Source organism: Dermochelys coriacea, chromosome 3 (genome assembly GCF_009764565.3).
Source record: "Dermochelys coriacea isolate rDerCor1 chromosome 3, rDerCor1.pri.v4, whole genome shotgun sequence".
Lineage (NCBI taxonomy): Eukaryota > Metazoa > Chordata > Testudines > Dermochelyidae > Dermochelys > Dermochelys coriacea.
In genome coordinates this window covers 164,661,036-164,687,734 of record NC_050070.1, presented here as the reverse complement: position 1 = coordinate 164,687,734, position 26,699 = coordinate 164,661,036, and the positions used below count along the sequence as shown (strand labels likewise).

Here is a 26,699-nt window from a genome sequence, read left to right as displayed (position 1 = left end):
TTATCTAGATAAGATTTAAATTTAAAAGCAATAATACATATTATTTGTATATGGTAGCGACTGGAAGCCCCATCATGGACCAGGTCCCCTTTTTATTCCACATTTATTTATTTTATTTATTTATTTTTCAGATCTATCTTTATGTAACAATCTGTGCGTTGAGAGGCCACATGGGGGATGCTGTGTAAAGTTTGGGTTCACTGTTGGTCCTTGAACTCTAATTCTGGCCTAATTTTATCTGTCACTGTAATCCTGTATCATTTGATCCCATGATACTTGGGTACACAGTAATTTCATGAGTATGTTACTCTATCTTGCGGAGCATTAGTTTCAAATATTAACAGAAAATAGGAACTGTGTTACATCTTTTACCTGTAATGCATCTTATATACCTATAAAATATCACATTGCATTTTACTAAATCAGACTTGTTTTCAGGTGTTTCTGCATTGGGTACATGAGATTAATATAAAAAGAGCTTGATTACATTTTACTAGACAACTTTCAAATGTCTTGTGGGCTATTTTGTTTGTAAGTAAAATGGTTTGTCATGGAAGAAAATTGAATTACAAGAATATTCAACCTAAACATATAATTTAAAGGGGTATCAGCTTAAAAAACACTTAATTCTTTTTATCCAGTATTGTTACATGTAACACCTAAAATGACTATAATTGAAAGAGATTGAGAACAGCATCTGTCCAATTTGTTTACCATATATTTTACTAACTTTGTATATAGTCAGTTTCACGATATCTGCTCCTCTTTCCTCTTTTCATAGTACCTTCCCTTCCTCATTACAGCAAGTTTGTGTGGGGGTTTTAAACAGCAACACAAGGGAGAAAACCATGTTTAAAATCAGAAAAGTGACTGTAAAATCACGAATTTGCAGAAGATCTATTACCTGAAACTGGTTTGAATGCTTTTTTTAAACTGATTTAGATTTCATGTTGATTATGTTCCTTTTAAAAGTCGTATGCTTTCCAAAACACACATACATTGTGCATAGTATAATCTGGAACCCAAATTTGTGTTTTTTCCTGGGCAGCTCCTAGTTATAATACTCCCATATCTTTCCCCACTACACTCAACAGGTATATGTGAATCTCTTTGCCAACATGTCTGTCTGTTGTCTTGCAGCAGCATGTGGTAAAATTCTTTTTGCAGTGGAAAGAATTCCCAGATGGCTGCTATCAGACATGGAATGCCCCAAACTCTGCAAAGCACCAAAACTTCCAGCCAAAAACCAGGCCCCTCCTAACTCTCTATTATTTCTTTTAATGTCTTTTCCATCTTGTGGTACAAATGCTCTTGAAACTCATTGGGTTTCTTTTACAAGGACTAAATAAAGCTGCTTTTTTTTCCCCCCACGTAAATGGCTCAAAATATAAATGACTTCTGTTACGTCTCTTTACAGTCAAGTGTTAAGTAATGGTATTAGAGAATGAGGTTCTATTAATTTCTTTTTTTCACTAAAGCCAAGGTGAATGTTTATTTTCAGAATTTCTGTAATTCAGTTCTGGGCTTTATTAGGTTAGTATGTATTCAAACCTCTATGCATGCCAACCCAAGCATTCCTTCTCATTCACACATTCACCATGGCAATAAACCCAAGAGAAGGATGTAGGGGTAGGGGGATGACTCACTTAGATTGCTAAACTGTGGGGTGCTCTTCCAGTTGTGCCCAAAACACAAATCAATGTTTGTTGAGTCCAAGTTGCCCCTCTGTGCAGTAACTCCAATGTTTTACCCATGTAGAAGTTTGAATATTAACTGGAATCCAAATGCTGTAAACAATTGATTGTAATGGTTGTTTACTGGAAATGGCCTTGTAGATTCTAGCCTATGCAAGACTCTTGGGTAGAGCTGTGAATAAATGCGATTGTGTATTGCTCCTAAAGTCAACAGCATAGATATATCTCAAATATTCAGTTGCATTTCAATTTAGTCACTCTAACTTGAAGTCCAGGGGAAGTGTGAATGTGTGTTGAATGACATGCTTATCATTAGGAGTAAGTGTTTGTGAAATTACCCTGGAGCAGAACAGGCACCTGTTGTACAATCGGCATGTTCTACGAGGTTTCACTTTAAAATGCTTTCCTAAACCAAATTAATATGAAGTGTGTTGTTCAGAGAATGTAATTTACCCTGTTACAACAATTTTTGTGTGAAGGCAGTGTTTGTGAAAGTTGCCAGATTGAGAGTTCAAGATGCTAACAGGACAGAATTACATAAAACATAGTTTTATGTAAAACATAAAGTTTTCAGAACAGGGATGTTACTTCTGTGTCTGTTTAGGGTCATGCATATTTATGGTGCTTTATTATAGATGAAGTTGGTATCAACACCAATATTTTTCCATTATAAGCCTCTGTTTTCAATTTCTTATTATATTGCCAATTTTTAACTGCTTGGGCTGCAATTTTCCTTACATGTTCTCTGCCTGAGGAGAATTTATTTAAAGCTTCAGAGAAAAAGCTTAGATATTCCTGAGAATAAGGTTAAAAAGAGTAGATAGTTTTGGCAGTGTTAAAAAAAAAAAAATGTTTCCAACTGTTCCTTTGAAGAGCTTTAGCACTTTAGATGTTGGGAGCAGGAACTTGAAATTTAGCAGGGAAATTGTTGTCAGAGTCAGAAGTGCCTTTTATTATTTCCTTAGAAATCCATCCAGATTTATTCCAAGTTACAAGCATCTGAAAATCACCATTTGCACTTGTTCAATAGAGCTTATTCGAAGTTGGCTGCTAAAATCACTGAACATTCTATCCACTTGGGGCATACTCACCTACCCCAGAGTTGGACTTCTACGCAAGAACGGCAGTATCAGCCAGCCCTTTTTGCTTATGGGAAGGAGTGCTGGGCCAGGAGTCAAGAAGAGACGATGATCTTCTAGGGCTTGTCTACACTTGAAATGTTACAGCAGCAGCACTTCGGTATAGACACTACCTATGCTGACGGGAGGGATTCTTCTGTTGGCAGAGGTAATCCACTTCTCTGAGAGGCGGTAGCTAAGTGGAGGGAAGAATTCTTCCATCCATCTAGTGCTGTCTATTCGGGGACGTAGGTCGACTTAGTTACACCATTCAGGGGGGTGGATTTTTCACACCCCAAGCGATGTTGTTATGCTGCCCTAATTTTCTAGTGTAGACCAGGCCGTAGTCTCGGATCTTCTACTTATTGGTGGTCATAATTCCGTGTACTTACATCTCTTCGTATTGAGCAAAGTCTCAGATCCCTATCTCGAAAGTCAGGTAGTTCTAATTCCTCCCATTTTACAGATGGGATGCCACACAAGGTCACTTTGAACAGAGCTTATAATAGAATATGATCTCCACTATAGCTACCCAAGCCTTATTCACTCAGCCACACATGGCTTTTCAAAACAGCTGGTCTGAATTTATATGCTTAGGTGTGCTGTCATTAATTGCTAGACCCATTCTCTAGAGTCAGGAGTGGATCCCAGTATTTGATTTCCAGCGTTCTACTGCTATCTAGCAAAATGTGTCATGTTTCCCTCAAGTGACTGGTCCATACAGAGGTTAACACCCTACTGCTGCTTCAGGCACTCCTTTACCTGAAGTGAAAGGAGTTTTTTACTGTAATGTAAAGGTCCTGGGTTCCAACTCTAATACTGAAAGACCCAGAAAGGGGTTCAGTATGGTTCCATATAAGGGAATTTCCTCAGTTTTCTGGTTTTTTGTTTTGGTTTTGGGGTTTTTTTGTTTTGGTTTTTTAAACCTTAAAACAACCAAAACCATATCTGTGTTTAAAGGAATATTGCAGCTGCAAAGTCAAGCACTCGGAAATAAGGAAACACCAGTACTAAGGTGGCCTCTGAAACCTCAATTTGACCAGTTTGTGCATATGCATTATGATAGTCTTGAATTACATGATCATTACTTGTTCCAGTGGGATGCCTGCCTCATTCAGTGCACAATCTGGACAGTGAATGAGGCAGAGGGTTGTAAGAAAAGAACAATGTTCTTCTGTGGTAAAGGTAATGTGATTTCTGATTCTACCACATACTTTCTATGTGATGTTGCACAAGACTGTCGTGCATTGGTACAAGTTAAGATTGCATAGACAACCATAGTACTGGCGTTGTCTAACTTTAGAGTGCTTGACTTTGCAACCTTCGTTTTCTTAAAACATAGGCCTTTCTTTGTATGTATTAAGCAGCATGGCACAGGTAGTGTCAGTGCAGACTTTCCCACACTGCACTGTTGATGTCCCTCCTTCCTGTCCAGGAGCAGTTCCTCTGAGGGGGTAAAAGAGAAATTCGTCTCCTTTGCCATTCAAAATTTTGCCTGTCTTAGACTGCCAACAGGGTGCCAGTCATGATGATGGTTACTGTATGTAAATACCAATTAACCAGGAAAGCTTTGCCACAATGAAATACTATTTAAATAATAAATGCTAGTTATTGATTGTGTTTCTAGTTTTATTGCCAAGTAGAAAATAATTTGCAAGCTTCTCTCCAGCACTCCTATTCTACCAGGACCCCAGACAACACAAGACTGTGGTCAAGACAGTTAATTCCAGTAGTGAATTCAGAAAGGTCAAACGTATCAAATAACTTCTGTCAATTAAATTTCACAGTTCTTTCATGGCAGTCAGTGCCTCCTATGTTTCAAGCTTTCTGACGGCTGTCTTGAGCTTAATGAGTGCAACTGGAGAGGTAGTTTGAATTAATTATGCTTTAAGAAAAAAATGTTAAAAAAAATTTCTCTAGACATAAAGCTGTTGCTTAAAAATGCTTATATTAGAAATTCCTTCCTTGACAGGTACAAGTAAACACTTATAATAGGTGAAAGGTAACGCAAGAGTGATGTCAGTGCAGTGTCTGGTAGTTCATTTTTGAGTATAAAGTGCAAGCAAGGGAAACCCAGTATGTTGGTTATAATTCCCAGGCTTGCAAAATCCCTGCAAACTTATCTGTTAATGTTCTACACTTCCAGATAAGGGTGTCAATGTACTTTACACCAGGGTTGGGGAAATATTGCTCAGGCATGCAAGAGTGAAATCAGGAAGGCCAAATCACACTTGGAGTTGCAGCTAGCAAGAGATGTTAAGAGTAACAAGAAGGGTTTCTTCAGGTATGTTAGCAACAAGAAAAAAGTCAAAGAAACTGTGGGCCCCTTACTGAATGAGGGAGGCAAACTAGTGACAAAGGATGTGGAAAAAGCTAATGTACTCAATGCTTTTTTTTGCCTCTGTCTTCATGAACAAGGTCAGCTCCCAGACTACTGCACTGGGCAGCACAGCATGGGGAGGAGGTGACTAGCCCTCCATGGAGAAAGAAGTGGTTTGGGACTGTTTAGAAAAGCTGGATGAGCACAAGTCCATGGGGCCGGATACGCTGCATCCGAGAGTGCTAAAGGAGTTGGCAGATGTGGACGTGTTGTTCCTTGACTTTAGCAAAGTTTTTGACATGGTCTCCCACAGTATTCTTGCCAGCAAGTTAAAGAAGTATGGGCTGGATGAATGGACTATAAGGTGGATAGAAAGCTGGCTAGATTGTGATGCTCAACGGGTAGTGATCAATGGCTCCATGTCTAGTTGGCAGCCAGTATCAAGTGGAGTGTCCGAGGGGTTGGTCCTCGGTCAGGTTTTCTTCAATAACTTCATTAATGATCTGGAGGATGGTGTGGATTGCACCCTCAGCAAGTTTGCAGATGACACTAAACTGGGAGGAGAGGTAGATATGCTGGAGCGTAGGGATAGGATACAGAGGATTAGAGGATTGGGCCAAAAGAAATCTGATGAGGTTCAACAAGGACAAGTGCAGAGTCCTGCGCTTAGGATGGAAGAATCCCATGCACTGCTACAGACTAGGGACCGAAGGGCTAGGCAGCAGTTCTGCAGAAAAGGACCTGGGGTTACAGTGGACGAGAAGCTGGATATGAGTCAACAGTGTGCAGTTGTTTCCAAGAAGGCCAATGGCATTTTGGGATGTATAAGTAGGGGCATTGCTAGCAGATTGAGGGATGTGATCGTTCCCCTCTGTTCGACATTGGTGAGGCCTCATCTGGAGTACTGTGTCCAGTTTTGGGCCCCACACTACAAGAAGGATGTGGAAAAATTGGAAAACGTCCAGTGGAGGGCAACAAAAATGATTAGGGGACTGGAACACATGACTTATGAGGAGAGGCTGAGGGAACTGGGATTGTTTAGTCTGCGGAAGAGAAGAATGAGGGAGGGATTTGATAGCTGCTTTCAACTACCTGAAAGGGGGTTCCAAAGAGGATGGATCTAGACTGTTCTCGTTCTGTCATCTGCTACCACTGAGGAGTAATGGTCTCAAGTTGCAGTGGGGGAGGTTTAGGTTGGATATTAGTAAAAAAAAAAAAAAATTTTCACTAGGAGGGTGGTGAATGCATTTCCTAGGGAGGTGGTAGAGTCTCCTTCCTTTGAAGTTTTTAAGGTCAGGCTTGACAAAGCCCTGGCTGGGATGATTTAGTTGAGGATTGGTCCTGCTTTGAGCTGGGGGTTGGACTAGATGACCTTCTTCCAATCCTGATATTCTATGATTCTATGAACCTTTTTTGTGTCAGGGGCCACTGACCCACAGAAAAAATCAATGGCAGGCCACACACGTTCAACTCCCCTGCCGGGGTGGTGCAGAGGCTCGGGGCTTCCGGCGAGCTGGCACTCTTGGCTCCAACCCTGCTGGTGGGAAGCCCCAAGCCTCTGCGCACCCCCTCCCCCCCCCACATGGGGCTGGAGCCATGAGCACCGGCTCGCCCCACCGCAGGGGGGAAGCCTCGAGCCTCCGCACCCCCTACGGGCTGTAGGTTGCCCTCCCCTGCTTTATACACGCAGCCTCACAACTTCCCTGTGAGATAAGTTATTGTTTTCGCAGATGGGGACACTGAGGCAGATGGAAGTTAAGTGACTTACCAAAAGTTTCAATATGAGTTAGTGGAAGAGCAGGGAGTAGAACCAATATTCTTACTCTGTCATAGGTTCTCACTACAGGAGTTCACTCCCACCAAGAACTATACTTTTTGCTGATGTTGTCTCATCCTATGAGGTTTAGAATCTTTCCTTTCTTTCTCCTTTAAAAATACTGTGTCAGTTGAATGGCTGTTTTTTCTTCATTCACTTAAACTTCGTTTCTGGCACACTAGTTATTCTAATCGTGTTTTCCAAGAGAGAGGTACATAACACGAATTGGTACAAGCAGTAAAAAATAACTGCTAAAAACAGAGAGGGACGCTCAGTTCTAAATTCCAAAATTACTTCATCACAAATATACAGATCCCTGCTGTGGTGGCATGGGGGCTTCACAGAGCTGGTTACAGCATTGGCCTCAAGACATCCCCAAAAATTAGATGCCAAGGCCATATTGCTGTGTTGTACTGTACAAAATGACGTCCATTAATGATTATGTCCTCCTATTCTGTTGAACCCTTGCTTTACTCATTTTTTCAAGACTTGGCTGGCAAGATTCAGCTCACCGTGTGTGAGTCTTAGCTCAGATGATTGGCACTCACGGCTGGTTTACGCTGGGAACTTACGTCCGCATGGCTGCGTCCCTCGGGATGCGGGGGGGGGAATCCACACCCCCTGAGAGACGTGTATATGGTGCCCTAACTCCAGGTGTTAACAGTGCTGGGTTGACAAGAATTCTTCCATCAACCTAGCTATTGCCTCTCGGGGCGGTGGATTAACTACGCTGATGGGAGAACCCTTCCTGTTGGCCTAGGTAGCATCTACACCAGAGATTGGCAACCTTTGACGTGTAGCCCACCAGGGTAAGCCCACTGACAGGCTTGGCTGGTTTGTTTACTTGCCACGTCCTCAGGTTCGGCCGACTGCAGCTCCCACTGGCCGCGGTTCACCACTCCAGGCCAATAGGGGCTGCGGGAAGTGGCACAGGCCAAGGGGTGTGCTGGCCGCTGCTTCCCACAGCCCCCATTGGCCTGGAGCGGCAAACCAGTGGGAGCTGCGATCGGCCAAACCTGCAGATGCGGCAGGTAAACAAACCGGCCTGCCAGGGGACTTACCGATTGCCCCCTTACCAAAGGTTGTCAATCCCTGGTCTACGCTGAAGCGCTACAGTGACTGCAGCTGTGCTGTTGTAGCAGTTTGTGTGGGCGTTCCCTCAGACTTAGCCTAGCCCAGGTGGAGCATCCTCTCTGCAAAGCATACCCATGCCAGACCCGTGTGGTTGCATTCACACTGGTAGTGTGCTTATGCATGAGAGGCTCTTGGAAAGATGTGAAGGGGGTTGGCTGTCGTTTAGTGTTTTGCAAGTGACCGTAAGTGTATCTGCTGTCTTGGTACAGAAACATATCTGATTTTGGGAACAGAATAGGGTTAGTCTGGGTGCTCTGCTGAGATAGAGGTCATCCCAGAGCAGTAAGAACTGCTGGCTTAGCTTGTTTCCAGTCTGGTGTTGGCTGCCCAGATGTATTGTTCTCAACGCTTCAAGCCAGTGTGAACATTTATTTTTTTTGCATGTCCGATATCTTTTATAATGTGCCCGTGTTGTACAAGCAAACAAGTTTCCAAGAGATGCTGTGGATTAGATTGCCTTTATCAATTAACCCATGCAATACTTCTGAATATTATCCGTGAAAATATAAGAAGCCATCTATGAAATGTTCTCCAGCCTCTTCCATCTTTTAAAATGATAGATGGATTAGCCATCAGGCCCCTGTTGAAGCTGTGGAATAAAACAAAATAACTTGAACATCACTAGGAAACAGCGACTCTTCAAACTTTATATATATATATACATTGTTCTAGTCTCCTGAATGTCATAACCTGTTTGAAGAACAGTTTGCTCTACACATGTGAAGCCCTTGGCACTTTACTCTTGCCTTCCCAAAACAGTCCTTTTGTGTAGCACTACACGCTAATGTTTACACACTTTTTTGTTTTCATTTGGGGATGTTCAGAAGGGACTTCAATACCATAGTAAAATCTGGAAGATGTGGACGAACAGCTGAGCAAAAGCTCAAAGCAATCATGTGGAATGAAAGCTGGTTTACTTGGCAAGTGCCAAGAATCAGTTTGTTTTTACTCAGATGAAACTAGATTATGGTAGGTTTCAGAGTAGCAGCCGTGTTAGTCTGTATTCGCAAAAAGAAAAGGAGTACTTGTGGCACCTTAGAGACTAACAAATTTATTAGAGCATAAGCTTTCGTGAGCTACAGCTCACTTCATCGGATGCATCGATGAAGTGAGCTGTAGCTCACGAAAGCTTATGCTCTAATAAATTTGTTAGTCTCTAAGGTGCCACAAGTACTCCTTTTCTTTTTTTAGATTATGGTATTAAACCCTAGGACATGACCATTCTTGCATAGATAAAGCATATGGTGAAATTAAACTTGAACTAACTGCTAATTATATGCACAGATTTACTGCACATTTTCCTAGGACTTCATTTTGTTTGTGTGATATTACAACACCAAATAGGTCAGTCTTTGTATTTTCTTCAGTCCTAATTCATTGACCCCTTTTGCTTTTTCCTTTCTGCAGTAGAAGTGCCCCACTGTTAAGTGGGATGAACATGGGTTTTCTCCTAATGGTAATGTATTTAACATTGATAAACCAGCTAAAAGTAAATGTTCATCTTCCAGATTGAGACCTGATGCTGCTTTCCAATGCTTTAGTTAATGCTTGCACAAGTCTCTAATCAAACTTTACATGTAATTCATTTACACAAGAGATGGTAGCTTTACTGAAGTTCAGCATCTGGTTTTTGTTGAAGTCCTGTTTTCCAGGTGTTGCTGTTCAGTTGGCTGAGCCAAAAGAGGCCCACTGGCTTGCTGAAGGTCAGATGATACTGGATTTGAATCCATGGCTGCTTTCCTGGTTCCTAGCCCTTTGCTCTAATGCCCTAGAACTCACTGCTGCTGCCTCTTGTCCTTTATCTTTTTAAACGCACCATGTGGATTAAAATGTAGTCATCTTTTTCTGTGGCATTTTTCTTTAGCAAAAGCAGCTTATTGGAAAAACAAGCTGGATTTTTTCAGTTGAGTATTTAGAGTTTTACTTCAGTGCTATATCCAGACTGTGGTGATTATTGGGTTTAGCAAAGAAGGGTTTGTGAGTGTTTTCTTTCATCATTTTAGCCTCTCTTCCCTGACAGGGTAGATGATGAGATATAAAACAGCTGGGGCCCAGTCAAGTCCAATTATCTCAGCAACAATTTTCTTTTTAAACTGTTCTTGTGCATTCTGGCTATCGGCCAAAGGGAACGCCACTCTGTCTTCTGGGCAGAGCTCTTCTCCAAGCAGCCGTAGAGGAGCCCACCCTGCATGCAGACAAAAGAGACTCCTGGTATGGCTACTTGAGACTTTTTTATTATCCAGAGTTCATTGATGTTTGTAGCCTTGAACAAACATTTGCGAAATATCCACATTAGCCTTTACCAACATGTTTTGAGTTAATTTGGAAATCATTAAGGCAAGGTGAAAAAGTCTAATGTAGACAAACGCTGCAGTAGGGTGGACATCAGGCCTCGTCTGCACACAGTTTTTGTACTAGTTTAATTGTTCAGTTAAGAGGATGATTCTTTTACTGATCTAGTTATACCAGTAAAATCCTTAGTTGTGCTGGGATAAAGGGGCCTATTCCCCTTCCCATATGGGAAAAATATATACCGATAACTGAGCCCCTGCTATGGGGGAAGCAGGTGTTACTGGTTCCATACTGCAGTGCAGTTACTGTAGTGCAACTTCTGTGTGGAGCCAAGACCCCTGTGGAGTTAATCAAGTTCTCTTGAGGCCAGTTGGTGGAATCAGAGACACTGTTGTTGGAGAAGAGGATGTTGTTGATTCCAGGGTGGCTGGAGATGGGAGAACTTGGAATAGGAAGTTGCGGAAGTAGCTGTAACGGCCAGACAACCCATAAGAAGTCTAAGCAGCAGCTGCAGAGGGTCCTTTTTTCCTGGATGGGCTTTTGGAAAGGTGTAAAAGAATAAAATAACCAATCCTATGAGAGGCATCTTTTTAAGACAAGTGCAGGACAAGTTGTAATTCTAGATGAATGCTTCTGTTTTTTGACAGCCATTAGCTTAAAGATCTTGCTCTTTATGGAAACACAAGTCTGTCCCAGAACTTGTATTCATTATGCAGAAATGCTTTCTTGCTAGTCTTTTTATATGTTTGCTCTTTACTAATTGACCTGAGTTTTCCAGTCTCTTTTTTCCCCGGGCACTAAATCCTTATAATCTCTCCCTGAGATCACATGAAAGTAGGCTTACACATATTGTGTTCTCTACTCTTTAATGTATAGCATCTAGAAATGCACTAGAACAAGGGAAGGCATGCATAAATGTGAAGACTGACAATGTGCAGTAGGCAGAGCAACAACCGTCAAGGTGTTTATCTCATAGTATTCTCATTTTAATTAGTTCCTTGTGACAAGATTCATTTAATAAGATAGTATTAATCCTGACATATCCCAAAGCACATTACACCAATGTTATGTGTATGCGCTGTACACACCACATAGCATCACGAAAGTGTAAGCGCTTCTAGGGTGACAGTTTACTAGTCAGTGATAGCAATGCAGGGGGAGAGGATACTTTTGGCCAGGGACAGCAGGGAAAATCCCTACTTTTTCTGTTTGTCTATACAGTTTCATCTCAAAAACCCTTCAATGGTAAACTGCATGTTACTTCATTCATCTACCTTTGAAAGGTGAAGCAGATATTGAGCCATGTTGTTCCTTGAAATATTTCACACCGGAGGCTTAGATCACTAAACTACCACTCTAGTACATGGAACAGTTTTGAGTGTTTATCTTCAATAATATTATATAGGTACAAATTCGTATAAACTGTGTTGCTTAAATTATTTCCACAGGGTGGTGCTGTTGCACCATCTGTGTTTTACCACGTAATCTTTGGAGATCTGTTGCCTCCCAATACATTAAATGATAAGCTAACCAAAGCTCTTTGTCACCCTTCTTTTTATTAACCCCCTGAGCCTTTAAATATTGCCTTAGTTAAACCATTTTCATGCAGAAGCAAATTTGGAATCAAGGTACTGTTGGCTTGCTGACCATAGATCAAATTTCCATTTCTTTTGGAAGCATCTTTGTACCATATGTAGGCCCAGGTAGTGAGGCAATAATAACCCACATAAAGGGGATTTGGTTCACAAATCACAAAATATGTTAAATGTTAAATTTGTTTTTTACAAAGCCTTTATTAAATCCATATTTGTATTGCAGAAATGTGCCAAAAATGTTCTAATGAAGCAGCACCTGGGGGTTAATAAATGATATCATGAGTCCATTTTGATTGCCAAAAATGATTTTACTAAAGGAAGCCATGCCCAGGGTTGACTGTGTTTAGTCCATGAAAAATAATTGTTTTGTTTCCATATTTCTTTTATTGCTTTGTCAAGTTTTTTATAATTCGCTTGCATGCTTGTTTGCACTGAAAGCAAATGAAGTCAGCCCTCAGTTTGTCGATGTTTTTTCATGCATTGTAAAAGTGGGTTTTGGGAGGGGGTATTGTGGAGGCTCAGAATCCTGCACACTACCTGATTTCCGCATTCACCTTTTCTGTTTTTGTTTTATCCTATTCAGGGTGAAGTGAAATCTGATGAAGAGCCAGCATGGAACATACTCCGTGACGATTTCATGATGGGAGCGTCTATGAAAGACTGGGATAAAGAGAGTGACAAGGAAAGCAACACTGGACAAGATGATGGACTAAGGCAGGATAGTGAAAGTGACTGATGGATGAAATAAAAGAATATTCAAGATAAAATGTTAGTTTACTTGAATAAAAAACTCTACATTCTGTGAATGCACAGCTTTTGGGGATTGTAGAGATGCCTATTTTAAGGAAAGCAAAGACTTTCTTAGATTTGGGTGTGGCTTCTTTCCTCATTAGCTTCAAACTTTTATTTACCAAAACTTCACTTCCTATACTGAAATCCTGAAATATTTTCCAAAACATGTATAATTTTCAACATCTTTCCAAAACATTTTGTACAGTCAAAATAGTGGCACCTGCCCAATGAAAGATATGTTTTGCCAAGGTCATTAAAAGTGAATATATTGGTCATGGCTATTGGCGTATTATTGTTCCTGCATTTCCAAAGCTAGGTTGCACCTTGAAAAGGTGTGAGCAATTTGTAATAGAGATGGCTTACAATAAACATAGAAATTCCATAACCTTGTAAAGTTATTGGTCTCTTGTAGAGTCTGCAGTCCTTTGGCCAAGAAAAATTTTGTAGATAATAAAGAAAAGTAACCATTAATGTGATAGTACTGGGCTCTGAGCATTGATTTGGTGGGAGACAATGGAAACTTAATTTAAAAAAAGAAACTGAGCCCTATGACTGATGTCATCTCTTTATATTTTCCTTTTGGGGGGGCAGGTCTTAAGTTAAACGCAGTACAAGACTGATGGGAGAGGAAAGGTGCTCTGGCTGGTTTTTTTGTTTGTTTGTTTTTTTACAATAAATAAATCTTCAGGGGGTGATATTGAGATTCAGATATTCCACATTCAGAAAGGAACCTCGCTTGTGAGGTCCATGGCATAATTGCTATGACAACTGTACAGCTTGATTAATGGTTTTATAAAGCACTGTCTGTACATGATGTTGAATTGTGTCAAGGAAGGGTCACTGCTCTGAATTACTTTTAGCATGAAGGTCAGATTCTCAGCTGGAGTAAATAGGTGTCGCTCTGTTGGCATCATTGGACCTAACCAATTTACCCCAGTTGGTAATCCGTTCCTTAAGATACAATGGGTATGATGCATATACATGTAAAGAAGGGATAGTTATGTGGATAAGGAAGACAAGTAAGAACCAGGGGACTGAATTCTCTCCCCACCCCGCCCATCCATAGGCTTGCTGTGAGAGCTTGTGTAGGTCAGTACCTCAGTTCCCCAATTGTAAAATGAGGATAATACTTCATGGGCTTTAAGGCAAAATTCATTGATATTTTAAACCACTTTGAGATGATCTGGAAGTTGTTACAAAACTGCCAAGTATTCTTGAGTCTGCTGCTATGGATTTCTCATGCACTGAACCATCTTTGCATCTTATTATATGCACTATATATATTAAGGGCACTAAGGAGTGCCTTCACTAATTAAAAAAATAATACTCTAAGTATTCCCTTATTCAGCATCTAAGTGAAAATATAAAGGACTTCATTGATGTAGTAGAGACAAACTATAAATGTTAAATTGGATTTAAATTTCTTAAATAATATGAGTGGAGGGATTTGTATATATTACACCATGTAAATATAATATACATATATAATTCATAAAACCAGCCCCTAAACAACTGGCCGTAGTTCTGTTATACTGTAGCCTGTTAATGCATCTGTTATATATTGTAGCATAACTCTTTGAGGAGAACTCAAAGCTAACAGCAGAAATGTTTACGTTTTCAAACTGGTTTGAGTGTTAAGTGTATTAGATATCTAAGGCGACATTAGCTTGTGGCCTCATGATTATTATCACAAATGAAGGCATGTACCCAAAATATAAAGTGGCAAAACCACAAAAGTTTGATGTACATTTATCCCAACTTCTGAGGATTTGACATCTGTATAGTTATTAAATTAGTAGAATTGGCATCTCATTTATGCATTAATGTAAACAAATATTTTTAATTAAGATAATATAGTTTGAATCTTATAAAGTACCATTATAATTTCACATCACGTTTCTTGGTTTCTGCAGAGTTTAATTACTTTATGAGTAAAACCTTTATGGGCAGTCTTAAATCTATAACTTTACTGAACAAAGAGTTGATGATGCTGATTTAAATTTTCTCTGTTTGTTCTTAAGGGCACGTACTGACTTATATCCAACATCTAAGCCCTGTTTGAGATCAGCAGTATCTGGCTCTGACCAGTGGCTTATTGAGAAGAACTACTTTAAAAAGATGATTTTTCCTACCAGAAAGTTGCTTGAGAAACTATAGTATATTTTGAAATGACTACATTTTATAAAATTATTTTTAGCAAACATTTCCATAATCTTTGTTTTCAGAACTTGTTTGTATGCACTTAGGTTTTTGCAGTAAAGTTGTAAGTGACCAAAGCATTGAATTGCCATTTATAAGTGTTTTTAAGAAAAACAGGGAGAGATTATAAATCAAAGATAACGTCTTAAAAGCTATAATTTTAGATCGTACATCAGCACCTGAGTGGTGTGTGTGTGTGTGTGTAGGCCACATGTATTGCCTTTCAAATCCCTTAATATTCATAACTCTGACCTTTTGTATGTACTACTTCACAGACTGCCTAACCAACCCTCTCCCCCATAAATTGCTTTTTCTTTTGGGTTGCATACAATATGCTGATGAATAATTAAAATCTAAATCTGAGCCCTGATTGTTTTAAATTAATCTTAAATAGGTGCTTTACTTGAACTGAAATCTGCAAAGCATCAGCACATCCATGCGCTGTTTGAATTGCTACGTTATTGACAGCATTATTGTCTAGCTTTCAGTGAAGTACGTATATGTGAACTTCAATCCTGCAACTTCGCTGGTCAATAGATTTTTTTGGGGGAAAAAAGTGTTTGGGGGACATGCAAATATTGTAATATTTCATCAAAAACAAATCTCTTCCTCCCACCACTATTTTCTCCATCCAAAGTAATTCTGAAACTTATTTCAAGGCACAGAAATGGTCAACTTAGCTTAACCCAACTGCCTTCTACCTTCTCTGTACCCGAACCATTTCTATGAACACAAATCCTGCCTTATAATTTGGTATTGTGGTTAAATCCCAGCTGAGGATTTAAATATGTAGTAAAAGTAGATTCCTGTTGTATAGGAGCAACTCTGAGACTGATTTCCTTTCTCAAGGGGGAAGGATGATCAGACCCATGGGCTCAATAGATGCTCAACACCTCTGGAATAGTGTGGAACAGACAAAGCTAGAACCCAGGTCTGCTGACTCCCTGCCCTCCCTAGCAGTGCCCTCTTCCTCTACTATCGCAGAGAGAGCAGGACTTGGTTCTTAAGCTCAGTCTCCTGCTCCCATGAGTATCCAGGCTTCAAAAGAGCTGTGCTACTGCCTGAAGGGAGAAGTTCATGATCCTACTTACCTTTATATGGTGTCTTTTTACATCCGTAGAAATAAAGACACCTAGGGCTGGTTCCAGATGTGCAAGGCACCAGGTAGGCTCCATAATATGCACATTGGAAAAGGATTCTTGGCTGCATGGATTGCAGAAAATAAATTTTCATTGCGGGGAAGAGCAGTTCACCTTAATTTGTTGGTTAATTTTGCCTTCATCTTCCGATCACTTTAGGCTTCTCTTTCTGTGAGGAAAGGACCATCTTCCCCTAGCAATGCTTTGGGTCTGCCCCTGTGGGAGAACTTTTGGTGGGGTGTTCTTAGGGTTTGTAATATATTCTGTACTAATTCTACTGGGGCGCACACAGGCTCTGGGAACTTCCCTGCCATGGCTGCTTGAGTGGAGAGAGCTGCCTGCCTGCGGTGCGTCTCTCTGGCTGGTGATCTCTTGGTTTGGGCTGAGGAGCATCTCCCTTCTGCAGTTGTATGCTCTGACCAAGATGAGTAGAGTGAACCAAGCATTCCCTTAGTAGGAAGCTGCTAATTGTGGGCCCTGCCTCTTTTCTAATTAAAAGGGGAGATTTTTTTGAAAGAATGAAACTGTTCTGGGCAGGGTGGTGCTCCTAGAACAGGCTGGCCTGTGTAGCTGAATGACCTGCATGTCCCTTGAGCTATCTCTGCAGTGACCACCAGGGAGGAAGGCAGTAGCCATCTCACCTCTAGCTTTTTGCACAATAGGTTAGAAGAAGGACAAACCCTTAACTCTTATTAAATGGATCCTGGCATCCTTAATAACCAGACTGAGCAGTCATCAACTTTGCTTTCTTCCAGCCCTTGCAAACCGATCAATGACTTATCCAGGACTTGCTGCAAGATAGAGGCAGGGGAAGGCTTGAAATGTCAGGGAGCCTTGAGATCTTGTTAAATTTTGTTCATACTTGGAGCAAATGTGCGGAGATTCTAAAGCCAAATGAGGTTCACATTAAACATATAGACAACAAACAGATGCTTACAACCATAGCCAGGGGTTTTGCATTCTGCAGTAGTTGGGAGGATTGTGAATGGTGGTTTTCCAAAAAGGCAGTTGAAAACCTGGTGACTTGACTCCCCTGCTTTCTGATATACAGGAGATGCTTGAAGCAGAATGTTCTGAATAAGATAATAAATAATACCACAGGGCAAATACTGTAATTAAATATTACAGTTGGAGAATGAGGGGCTATGGGCTAGCTTCCTTAGCTGTCTTACAACAGGTGTTTGCTTTCAAAGGCAGTTGTTTCTTATCGCTCTTATCTTTGGGTACACATTGACTTAATAGTGCTTGACTCAAAATGTGTAGCTTCAACACTGAATAAAATACTTGCTTTTATCCTCATGCAACATTTCAATCTTTAGAGTGAGTTCAGTCACCCTAACATGTATATAACTTGTGTGCTGCCAAATGCTTTAATAAGTTTAAAGGGGACCTTTTCAAAAGCTCCTAAGGGATTTAGCATCACACGACTTTCAATGGGATTCTAAATCTTTTAGGTGCTTTTGGAAATCTTCAGATAAATCAACAAATATTTTGTTATAGTATCATAGTTCATCCATTCCAGTGAGATGACCAATAGCCTCTTCCCTTACTCCAATGAATGGCGGAAATTCTCAGGCACCAGCATGCAGATTTTCAGTAATAATCTCAAAGTTCTATTTTCAGCATTTCTATTGGTCGTAAAATTGCTAAATAGGTCTGCATCCTGCAAAAACTAACACCCGAGGGGTCTCATTCTGTAAATTGCATACGTAAGTCTTTGCAGGCTTACAGCCCTAATAACTTTAAAGGATATTAAGATTCCATTTATAAATGGTTAGTTAATACATGATGAATAGATGTTATAAGCATGTGACAAACATGAGTAGTGTGTGTCATAGATGGTTACAAGCACATCAGTAGAAGGTGCTGTCGATGGTTGTATACCATGGTTGTAAACAACATCTTGACTATCCAAATCCGTAAAATGCATTAAAACATCTGTTAACCCATTATAAGCTCTCTTATAAATGTCATTTTAATATGACGTGCGGCTGATGTGGTTAGTTTGGTGAGTGAGTTTACCTCTTTGTCAACTGCAGTTCTGTTATCCCCATCTGAAGGGAGACAGTGCAGTTCTTAATTCGAATGTTTCTGAAGTATATCCTTTGCCATAATCTTGCCTGGGATGGGCAGGAGACATTAGTGTCATTAATTAAATGAATGTTCCTGATTATTGCTTGGCATATCCATGCATCTAACCACATAATTAATTTTAGTTAGCATATGTCTTATGAAGTTATTTCTTTACATGAGAGAAGTAATTCATTTTTTTTGTATGTGAAGTAGATGTTAAATGCATGTAAAACATGTATATGTTACATAATCTATTAGAAAAGTGCAGACGAGGGTTTAAAACAAGACATGAGGATCCAGGAATCTAGCTTTTATTCACAACCCTGCCACTAATTAAGTGACCTTCCCAAACACCTCCAAGGAATTTTTAGGGACAAGAGCTTTCCCCATTCTGTTACCAGCACCTTATGGGCAGATCCCTGCACCTGTGCAGAGCTTTTCCATGATCAGAGCCTTAATAAATATTTCTGAAGTGCTTTTAGTTTCAAGGATAAAAGACACTATGTAGCAGCAAGATGTTAATAATGTTCAGAAAGTGTGCCTGGTATGCTTTGTATAATACATTTTTTTAAGACCAAATGAAATATTCAGTAACACCCTGTTAATCTCTGTGCTATTTTTATTTTGCATGCACATGACTTAATATTTCTTTATAAAAACATGTGGTTTCAGAAAATTCCTTTAGGCTAGTACTTTACCGTGGTGCTACTGATTAGCATCATATCACAGTAGGACCATGCTAATGTTAGTGACTTAAGACAATAGGATCTGATTCTCAAATACATTCAGGCCTCTTTACAATGCCAGAACAGGGTGTCAGACCCACAGAGTGTAAGCACACACATCAAATAATATTTTAAAACAGACAACAGTGAAATAATACATGGAAATTCAGTCTTGGAGCTTTGGGTAGTGAAGGCCCCAGTTCTTGCAAGGTACCCTTCTCTCCCATTGCAGCACCTTGCAGGATCAAGTGTGAACCTGCCAACTCCACACCTGTTTGTCATCTCACATCAGCTCAACAGAATTATAGCCTTTATTACATGGCTAGTTTTCTGTGATATTATTTAATTGCCTCGGGATTTTTTTAAGTTTTTGGTGCCAAAATGAAGGATTAAAGATAAATTATGTGAAATGTACTTAGTATGTGAAGAACATTCCTCACATAGATTGTAACAGTTTTTAGGTAGATCAAATAGGAAAATCAACATACTGGCTGTGTCCTTTTAAATTCAAGTCCCTTTAAAGTTTTTGCTTTTTGTGAGGTAAAAAATGATCAGATGTCCGTATGACATACATAAGGCTAAAGGCTTCATGCTGGTAGCTACATGGCACCCACAGTTTCAGTTAATTGGTTTCAGTGGGTGTTGAAACATTCTGCAGGATTGGGTACAACACAGATAATCTAGACTTGGTCCAGGATACAAATTGTTTTCCTTTATAGGGTTACATAACTCAATTTTTGGCCTCCTGTACGGAGCCATACCAAATCCAAGGGATGATTTGTATCCTTCCTACATCATGGTAGCATACAGTACTGGTAGATGGGCTCTAAGGCTTGTGATAGAGGTGGCCAATATTATCAAGGGGGCAATTAGTCAAGGTAAATTGATTTCAAGACTGACTTTGGGAACTTCCTTGTGCCTGCATATAGCACTCTCCTTCCTGCAGGTTGAATTTTAGCAGCTGGGTGTATGATTCTGGCTAGCTACTTGAGAATAAAAACCATAGACTGGCCCCTTGAGACTTGAACACACACACAACCCGTCTGATCTGCTGCTGATTTACTAGGCCAAGCGTAGGGCCAAACCACAATACAGCATGCCAGTGATCTACACTGGTGAATAAAGCTTTATGGGACGAATGAGCTGTGGCCAGAGCTCTGGAAATGACACCCAAGGTAACACAGGCAAAGTCACTTCACCTCTCTGCCTTAATTTCCCCCAGCTGTAGCATGCAGTTAATACTTGGCCCTGTTTGCAAAGCAGTGAGGAATTACATCTGGATCTACAGCAGCCTAGGCCCAAAACATTTATTAAAAATTAAAATATGAAGAGGTTTATAAAACTGCTGATTCCAGCTCCATTTTAGAGTGAAGGGGGACAGGCGTCTGAAAGGGAAAGGATTTAGCTCATGCAAGCTGCTAGAGCAGAAGGTCTGTTGACTGAAGTCTGTTTATTGACACCAACAGGGCCAGAGGAGGTTTCTGCCACACTGCCTAGCCATTTGAGCTCTGTGCCGCATTCCATCCTTGGCCGCTCTGCTCAGACAACTAGCGCATGTGTACGTATGATAGGTAGTTCTGTGAGGTGGAAATCTGTGCACTCCGACCATTAAGCTTATTTTACCTAGGATGTTCAGACAACTATTAGCAGTTAATAATACTAGCAACGTGTTGCACTTAATCCAGCAACCTAGAGGTGGCTAAAAATCCATTTTAATTAGCTACCCAATACTTTCAAACATGATGAAAAAATACTTGGAAGCATGCATATTGATGCAACCTAACATATCAATTCCAATGGATGTCCTCCTAATTAACCTTTTTTCATCATCGTAAAGTTATCCAACCTGCTGCACACATATAATTCAGTGCCATCTGTTTCTCACTTTAATACATGTTTTATAATTAAGTTTTAGCCAGATTTTCCAGCAAGATAATACAACTCTACAGGTCAATGAGACTAGATATAAACTTGGTCAGCACTAGGGGGAAAAGGAAGGAAGGAAGAAATAATTGAACAGAGTTTGGGCCAAGATTTGAATGAAATTAATGAAATTAAAAGAAGACACTCTGAGCAGCCTCCGTCCAGCAGCTGTGTACAATGCTGAATGGACCAATAGGAAAGATGCGAAAAGGAAAGGTAAAGCTACAAGGGGGAAATAAATGTCTGTACAAGGAGGTCTGTCAGACAGATTCCTCTGAAGTCTAAACTTTTCATAAATTGGATCAGGAACACTCCAGATAGTTAGGAGATAAGTTCCTATAATTAGATAATGGCCAAAAGGCAGATAATTTAATATGTATTAGCATAAAGAGAGGGTCCTTTTCATGGTATTCTGAGTCCTGGGTCCCAGTGGTATAGAAATCCAGTTTGCACAGAACTCCTCTTTGTCTCCATATAATTCTATGTTTTGCAATATGTGCTAAGAAATCTAGGCTTCAAAGATTTGCAAAATATGCTGCAATTATTTTGGTCTTCTTTATGGATTTAAAGACCTGGCGGGGTCTCTAATCCACAGCCTGGTTGAGTGGAAGAGAGGCCTGGCCAAAGCTGGAGCTCCCAAGAGCATTTTATTTGACTCAGTTTCAGTGCCTCTGGGGCAAGATGTGTATATGCTCTGCTGTGGGAGCTCCACCACCTTTTTACAGGGTGCTGTATGTACTCTCCCTCATGTTTGTTCCCCTCCACTGCGGGTGGGGTATGGACAGAGGAGCAAAATCCTCATGGTCTCCGGGACAGATTGTGGCTGACAGGTGTGCAAGAAGTAGTGACTTCCTAGTGCCCTGTTTTCTTCCCTCTATACCCCAATGGTGAGCACCCATGCAAGACTGACTACCATCCTGCCTTATGGGTGCTCTTCATTGAAATTACTGGACTCTTAGAGTACTAGACTAGGAAGTGCTCTGTGACCAGACAGCCTAATTGCTATGCATGTCTCCTGAGCTGCCTGCTTCTGTAGGCCTCAAAAATTGGAAGAAAGCTCCATGTTATAGCCTCCACCTGCTGCAACACCAAAATAGAATACAATGAAGGACACAGAGAACGCAAGGAGGAAGCAATAGGTGGGACAGTCCTGCTCTTATTGAAGTCAATGGGAGATGGAATAGATAGAGCCTGGAGGCCCTTAAAGTTTGCAATGATAAGGAATTACCTACTTTAATGGAAATAACATTTTCTGTAACCTCTGTTCCTTGATTCTGTATTTATGATGGAATAGGCTCTCTGTAATAAAAAAGGCTGCACCAAATTTGCATGGGAGTGGGGCAAATGTGAGTTTAGAAACAAGAACAGCTGAGAGATACATCCCTGTGTGTGGGTGGCCTTTGCAGCTGCTAATCCATCCTAGATCAGGCATAATTTGGAATGCTATAGAATTGCCTTTATAGACCTTACAAGGTCAAGGGATTGGCTCTAAGTGAATAAATGGAACAGCTGACTGGAAGTGCTTTATAGGAAGCCTCCAAAACTGCATACCAAAGAAATCCAGTTTGAGAGAGTTTATAGAAATGCAAGCAGGATCATCTATGCATGACTGGAAAAAGCCTCCAATATCAGAGTCTATCCCCACCCCATGCAAGTGTAAGATATAGTCCAGGTAGAGGGTACATCTGACACTGAGATACTAGGCCTCAGCTAAAAGACCCATGGATCAACCAGATCCAAAGCTGCTGTCTGAGACTGTTTGTGGTGTAGGTCCTCAACCCTTAGTAAATGTAGTAATACTACTGCAGATTCTGAAGGATGCATACTGGAGGTGAGCAGAGGGCCTGGATGGCTTAGTAGACTAGTGATCAGAGCCCTATACCTCTAGGTCACTAGCGCAGGTGGAGTAGTGACCAAAAGTGGCTATTTAGTAGCCAATGTGAAATCAGTATGGACTCGGACTGATTTGTAGTGGGAATGTACAGTTCAAAGATATGAACACCAGAGTTACGGACTTACTGATCAACCAGACACCCTGTGGAACTGGAAGTCCTCAATGAGGTAGCAGTGGAGACAAAAAAAAACCCCACCAGCCAGTGCTGTACTACCTCAAGCCTTCAGGCCCGAGGCTCAGGGCTTCAGGCATGGTGGGTTGGGGCTGCAGCCACAGGGTAAAGGGGTTTGGGGTTTCTGGTCTTCAGGAGCACCGGGGCACAGAGGTTTAGACCGGGGGGAGCGCTGGGGCTTGGGGCTTCAGCCCCTGGCTCTGCTCCTGGTGTTCAGCCCTGCGGGGGGCACTGGAGCTTGGGACTTTTGCTAAGAGGGGAGTGCCAGTTTCAGCACCAATGCTCCCCATATACCTAAAACCCTGAGCCCTAATGCAACCTGCCCCCCCGCCCCAAAGCCAGGAGTGGAGCCTTGAGCCTTGGTGCCTCCCCACCCAGGACTGAAGCCCTGAGTCCTGGTGCCCCCTGCAAGGCTGGGTGTGGAGCCATGGGGCTGAAACCCCCAGCCCCAGTGCTCCCTGCAGGTTTAAAGTGCTGAGCTCCGGTGCTTCCATGAGACAGAAGCCCTAACTTCACCCCCACCCCACCTTGCACCTTCAGTCCCAATGACCTCCTCCCGCCCGCCCCCAGCACTGAAGTCCGAAACGTTGTCTTCAGAGTTACGGAACATTTCAGAGTTACAGACAACCTCCATTCCCAAGGTATCTGTAACTCTGAGGTGCTACTGAACCCACTGCAGAAAAATGCCAGCATGGTTGACACTTTTGATGGCAGTCTCAGCTGAGACCAATGAAGTGGCATAGATACTGAACTGCCCTTTTACCCGTTCTAGTGAGGAGATGAGCTGTGTTAGCAGTATCATGCTGTAGACACATGCAGGATTCCAACTTCAAAGGATGTCAATTCCTCTCACTGCATTCACTAAACCAATCAAACAAAACCTGTACCAAAGCAAACTAGAATGACTGATGTATGAATGAAATAATCCAGTTCTGATTCTCAGTGTAAACATTCTGGGAATATGCAACATTTTTCTGTGCTATATAGAAACATTAATGCTGATTCTTTGATGTGTCTTGACAACTAGCTGCTTTCATAGGGAATAGCCTTATGCACTGAATGAAGCTGGGTTCTGACTGTAGACCAAGGATGCTCATTGTCACAGTGAAAGCCAGGAAAAACAGTGAGACACAAAGTTTATTACACTTTATTATGGATATATTTACTCCCTGGGGAGAAATTCACTCCTGTGCAGAGCAACCACACAAGGCTTACATAACACTTAAAAGCACTAAGGATGGCTAAATGCATAGGCTTTTTGTAGGCACTCTGTACAGAGGCAAATCTGATCCTACTTGGTCTAGGGCTGTCTCTTCAGTTTGATGAATGACTGCAGTTTCCTCATTTACGTCAGCTCATTCTACAGGGACCCAATCCTGCAAGCCCTTCTTGTGCAGAGCGCCAGATGATGTCAGTGGTCCATGGACAGTGGACTTGAAAATGTTTTTTTTTAAAAAAAACATTTGAAGAGGATATCAATCTCTGGACACGGGGAAAAAACTAGAAGTTGTTCCACCCCTCTCCCCGCTTCCTACTCCCCAGAGTAGATCAGCATAGACTTTCTACTGGGACAGTCTAAAATAGTAAATCAAAGTCTAATTGTCTAGAGTTTTTCTTCCCCACTTCCCTTGAAAATGAGCCACTTTGAAGATGTTACATTCTTAGGAATCCACTTTGTTTTATTTAACGCTTTTCTTTGTGCGAGCTGCACCAACGGGCTGCCAGAGAAGCAAGAACCCTACAGTCTTTGTGAACTAAAGATTAACTCTGTTCCTGTGCAGCTGCAATACATGGCTTAAGATATTACATTACTACAGGCCCATTTTTGAGGCTGCTGCCACTTACTTAATATTGCTTTATAAACAATCCTCTTCTTAAAAAACCACCACAAGTACCGCCTGGACGCATGTTTTCACTGAAGTTGTACAATTGAATTTCCTGAATATTGTCATATAGATGTTCTGCTAGAACTACTAACAATTTCTACGATTATCATTTGTCTTATTTATTGGCGCACAACCAACACTGTCTCTATACAATTCTAAAATAACATGCAATAACCTTTCAGGCCTTGAAATATTATGAAAGAAATACATACACATTCCATATAAAGCAGTGATCTATGAATTGATAATAGTTTAGATTAGAGGTCCTGACCACTGTGGTCTTTATAAATTCCCTGACAATTTTCATAATACTAGTGCCCTCGATTTTCTGCAGCATCCAGTCTCCACTGAGTAGTGGAGGGTTGTTCCACAAAGGTGCTGTTGTGGCTTCCAGATTGTCAGGGTCTAATCTATGTCAGCTAGTAACAGTTCCTAAACTAGAGTATTGTGGCCACACCCCCGTCTCTACTCCCAGAATTCCTCCAACAGCTAGAGCTGCTGGGAAGAGTGGTCTAAGAGATAACTATGTCAGCTCAGCACCTACTGGGGACTGCATACTCCTCCAGTTAGGGAAATCTGTGGTTGATCTGGCCTTAGGTATCTTAATGCTAACCAGGATAGTCATAGTCCATTCTAAATTTGCACTACATCTTCAGTTGCTTATGGTATTGTTCTTTGTTTCCTGTCTTAAGTTGTTGTGTAGTGGTGTTGTGCACTGGAGAACAGTTCCAGCCTTTCAACTCAGAGGTGCTGGCACTGTATAAGTGGAAAAAGTTATTTGGACCGAATTCTGTTGTTCTTTCTCACATGAACACTCCTAATGAAGCCAAGAGGTCTGTTTGCATGAGCTGGGTCTACTTGTGAGGAAAGGTTGCAGGATCAGACCTTCACTTTGTAAAGTATGCAAAGAACTTTGGGCCTCTAAAACAAAAATCACTATGTTAACATAAGATCATTTTAATTTTATGTCAAACAGCTAGAGATACAAAGTAGTCAATGTTTTTGAAATGTAAGGGCTGCAGGGCTGAGTCCTGTATGAAATAAGAGACACATCCTGGTGGCAATGGGGCCACTTGCAGAAGTAAGCTCAATAGGATTTTGGTGTCAAGTACACATAGGAATCACTATGCTCACTAATGAAAAGCACAATACAGAAGTGTAGAGGACTGGTGCCTTCACCTACACCAAATGGTAAAATCAAGTGTTTTATTACTGTACAGTTTTCTTCTATTTGCCATCTCTTCATCTCACCATTATAAGGTGTCACCTCTGCTCTCGAAATTGAACGGTTGTGTGTGCTTGTTTTTATAGAATGGAGAATTTGCAAGTTTCTTGACTGGCAGACTGCATCAGAACAGCTAAGATTCAACATGAGCAGAGTAACTGCTGCAAAGTTATGTGTGTGCCACAAAGAATTAATTGTGCAATTGTCAGACGCTCGTCATCAATGTGAAGCTTATGAAATGTGCCTCTTAAATTTTAAAAGTTATTCCTTCTCCAACAATGTTCTCTAGTTTATGAATTGTGGCCAGCCACCTTACTTAATGACCTGGTCGTCAGCAGTTTGAGAAAGATTATTGCCATTGTATTTTGCACAGCACATTTGTGTATAGCCAAAACAATCTAAAAAAGAAACCACAAATTGTAAAATCCAGACCACATAATTTTTAAGTTAACAGGAAACATGAAAGCCTTAAGTTCAGTGAGTGAAGTAACTTTCCAGGTGTCCCTGTTTTTGTAATAAACAGTTACTGTTTATTAAACAAAATCAACATATAAAAAGACAGCATTGTACTGAATTGAAAGCACAAGAACAGATAAGTCCTGTTCTTTCTCTGTGCTTTCTTTACTCACATTTGGGTGCCCAAGGAATGCAGGATGGGGTCCATTTAAAAAAAAAGTATATAGATCAAATCAAATTTAACTG

General features: G+C 40.9%; 1 protein-coding gene across 3 annotated transcripts in view; it reads left to right on the top strand.

Moving 5' to 3' along the window:
* RRP15 (ribosomal RNA processing 15 homolog) overlaps positions 1-18,267 on the top strand; it is a 48,739-nt gene extending 30,472 nt beyond the window's left edge. For 2 of the 3 annotated variants that reach the window (XM_038397290.2, XM_038397291.2), the window contains exon 5: positions 12,553-13,235. In XM_038397290.2, the coding sequence (XP_038253218.1) occupies positions 12,553-12,705 (153 nt within the window). In that variant the 3' untranslated portion in view covers positions 12,706-13,235. Of the gene's footprint in view, positions 1-12,552; positions 13,236-13,352 lie in introns of those variants that run through there. The other variant, XM_043511746.1, reaches the window with a different exon arrangement.
* The last annotated feature ends 8,432 nt before the right edge of the window (positions 18,268-26,699 follow it).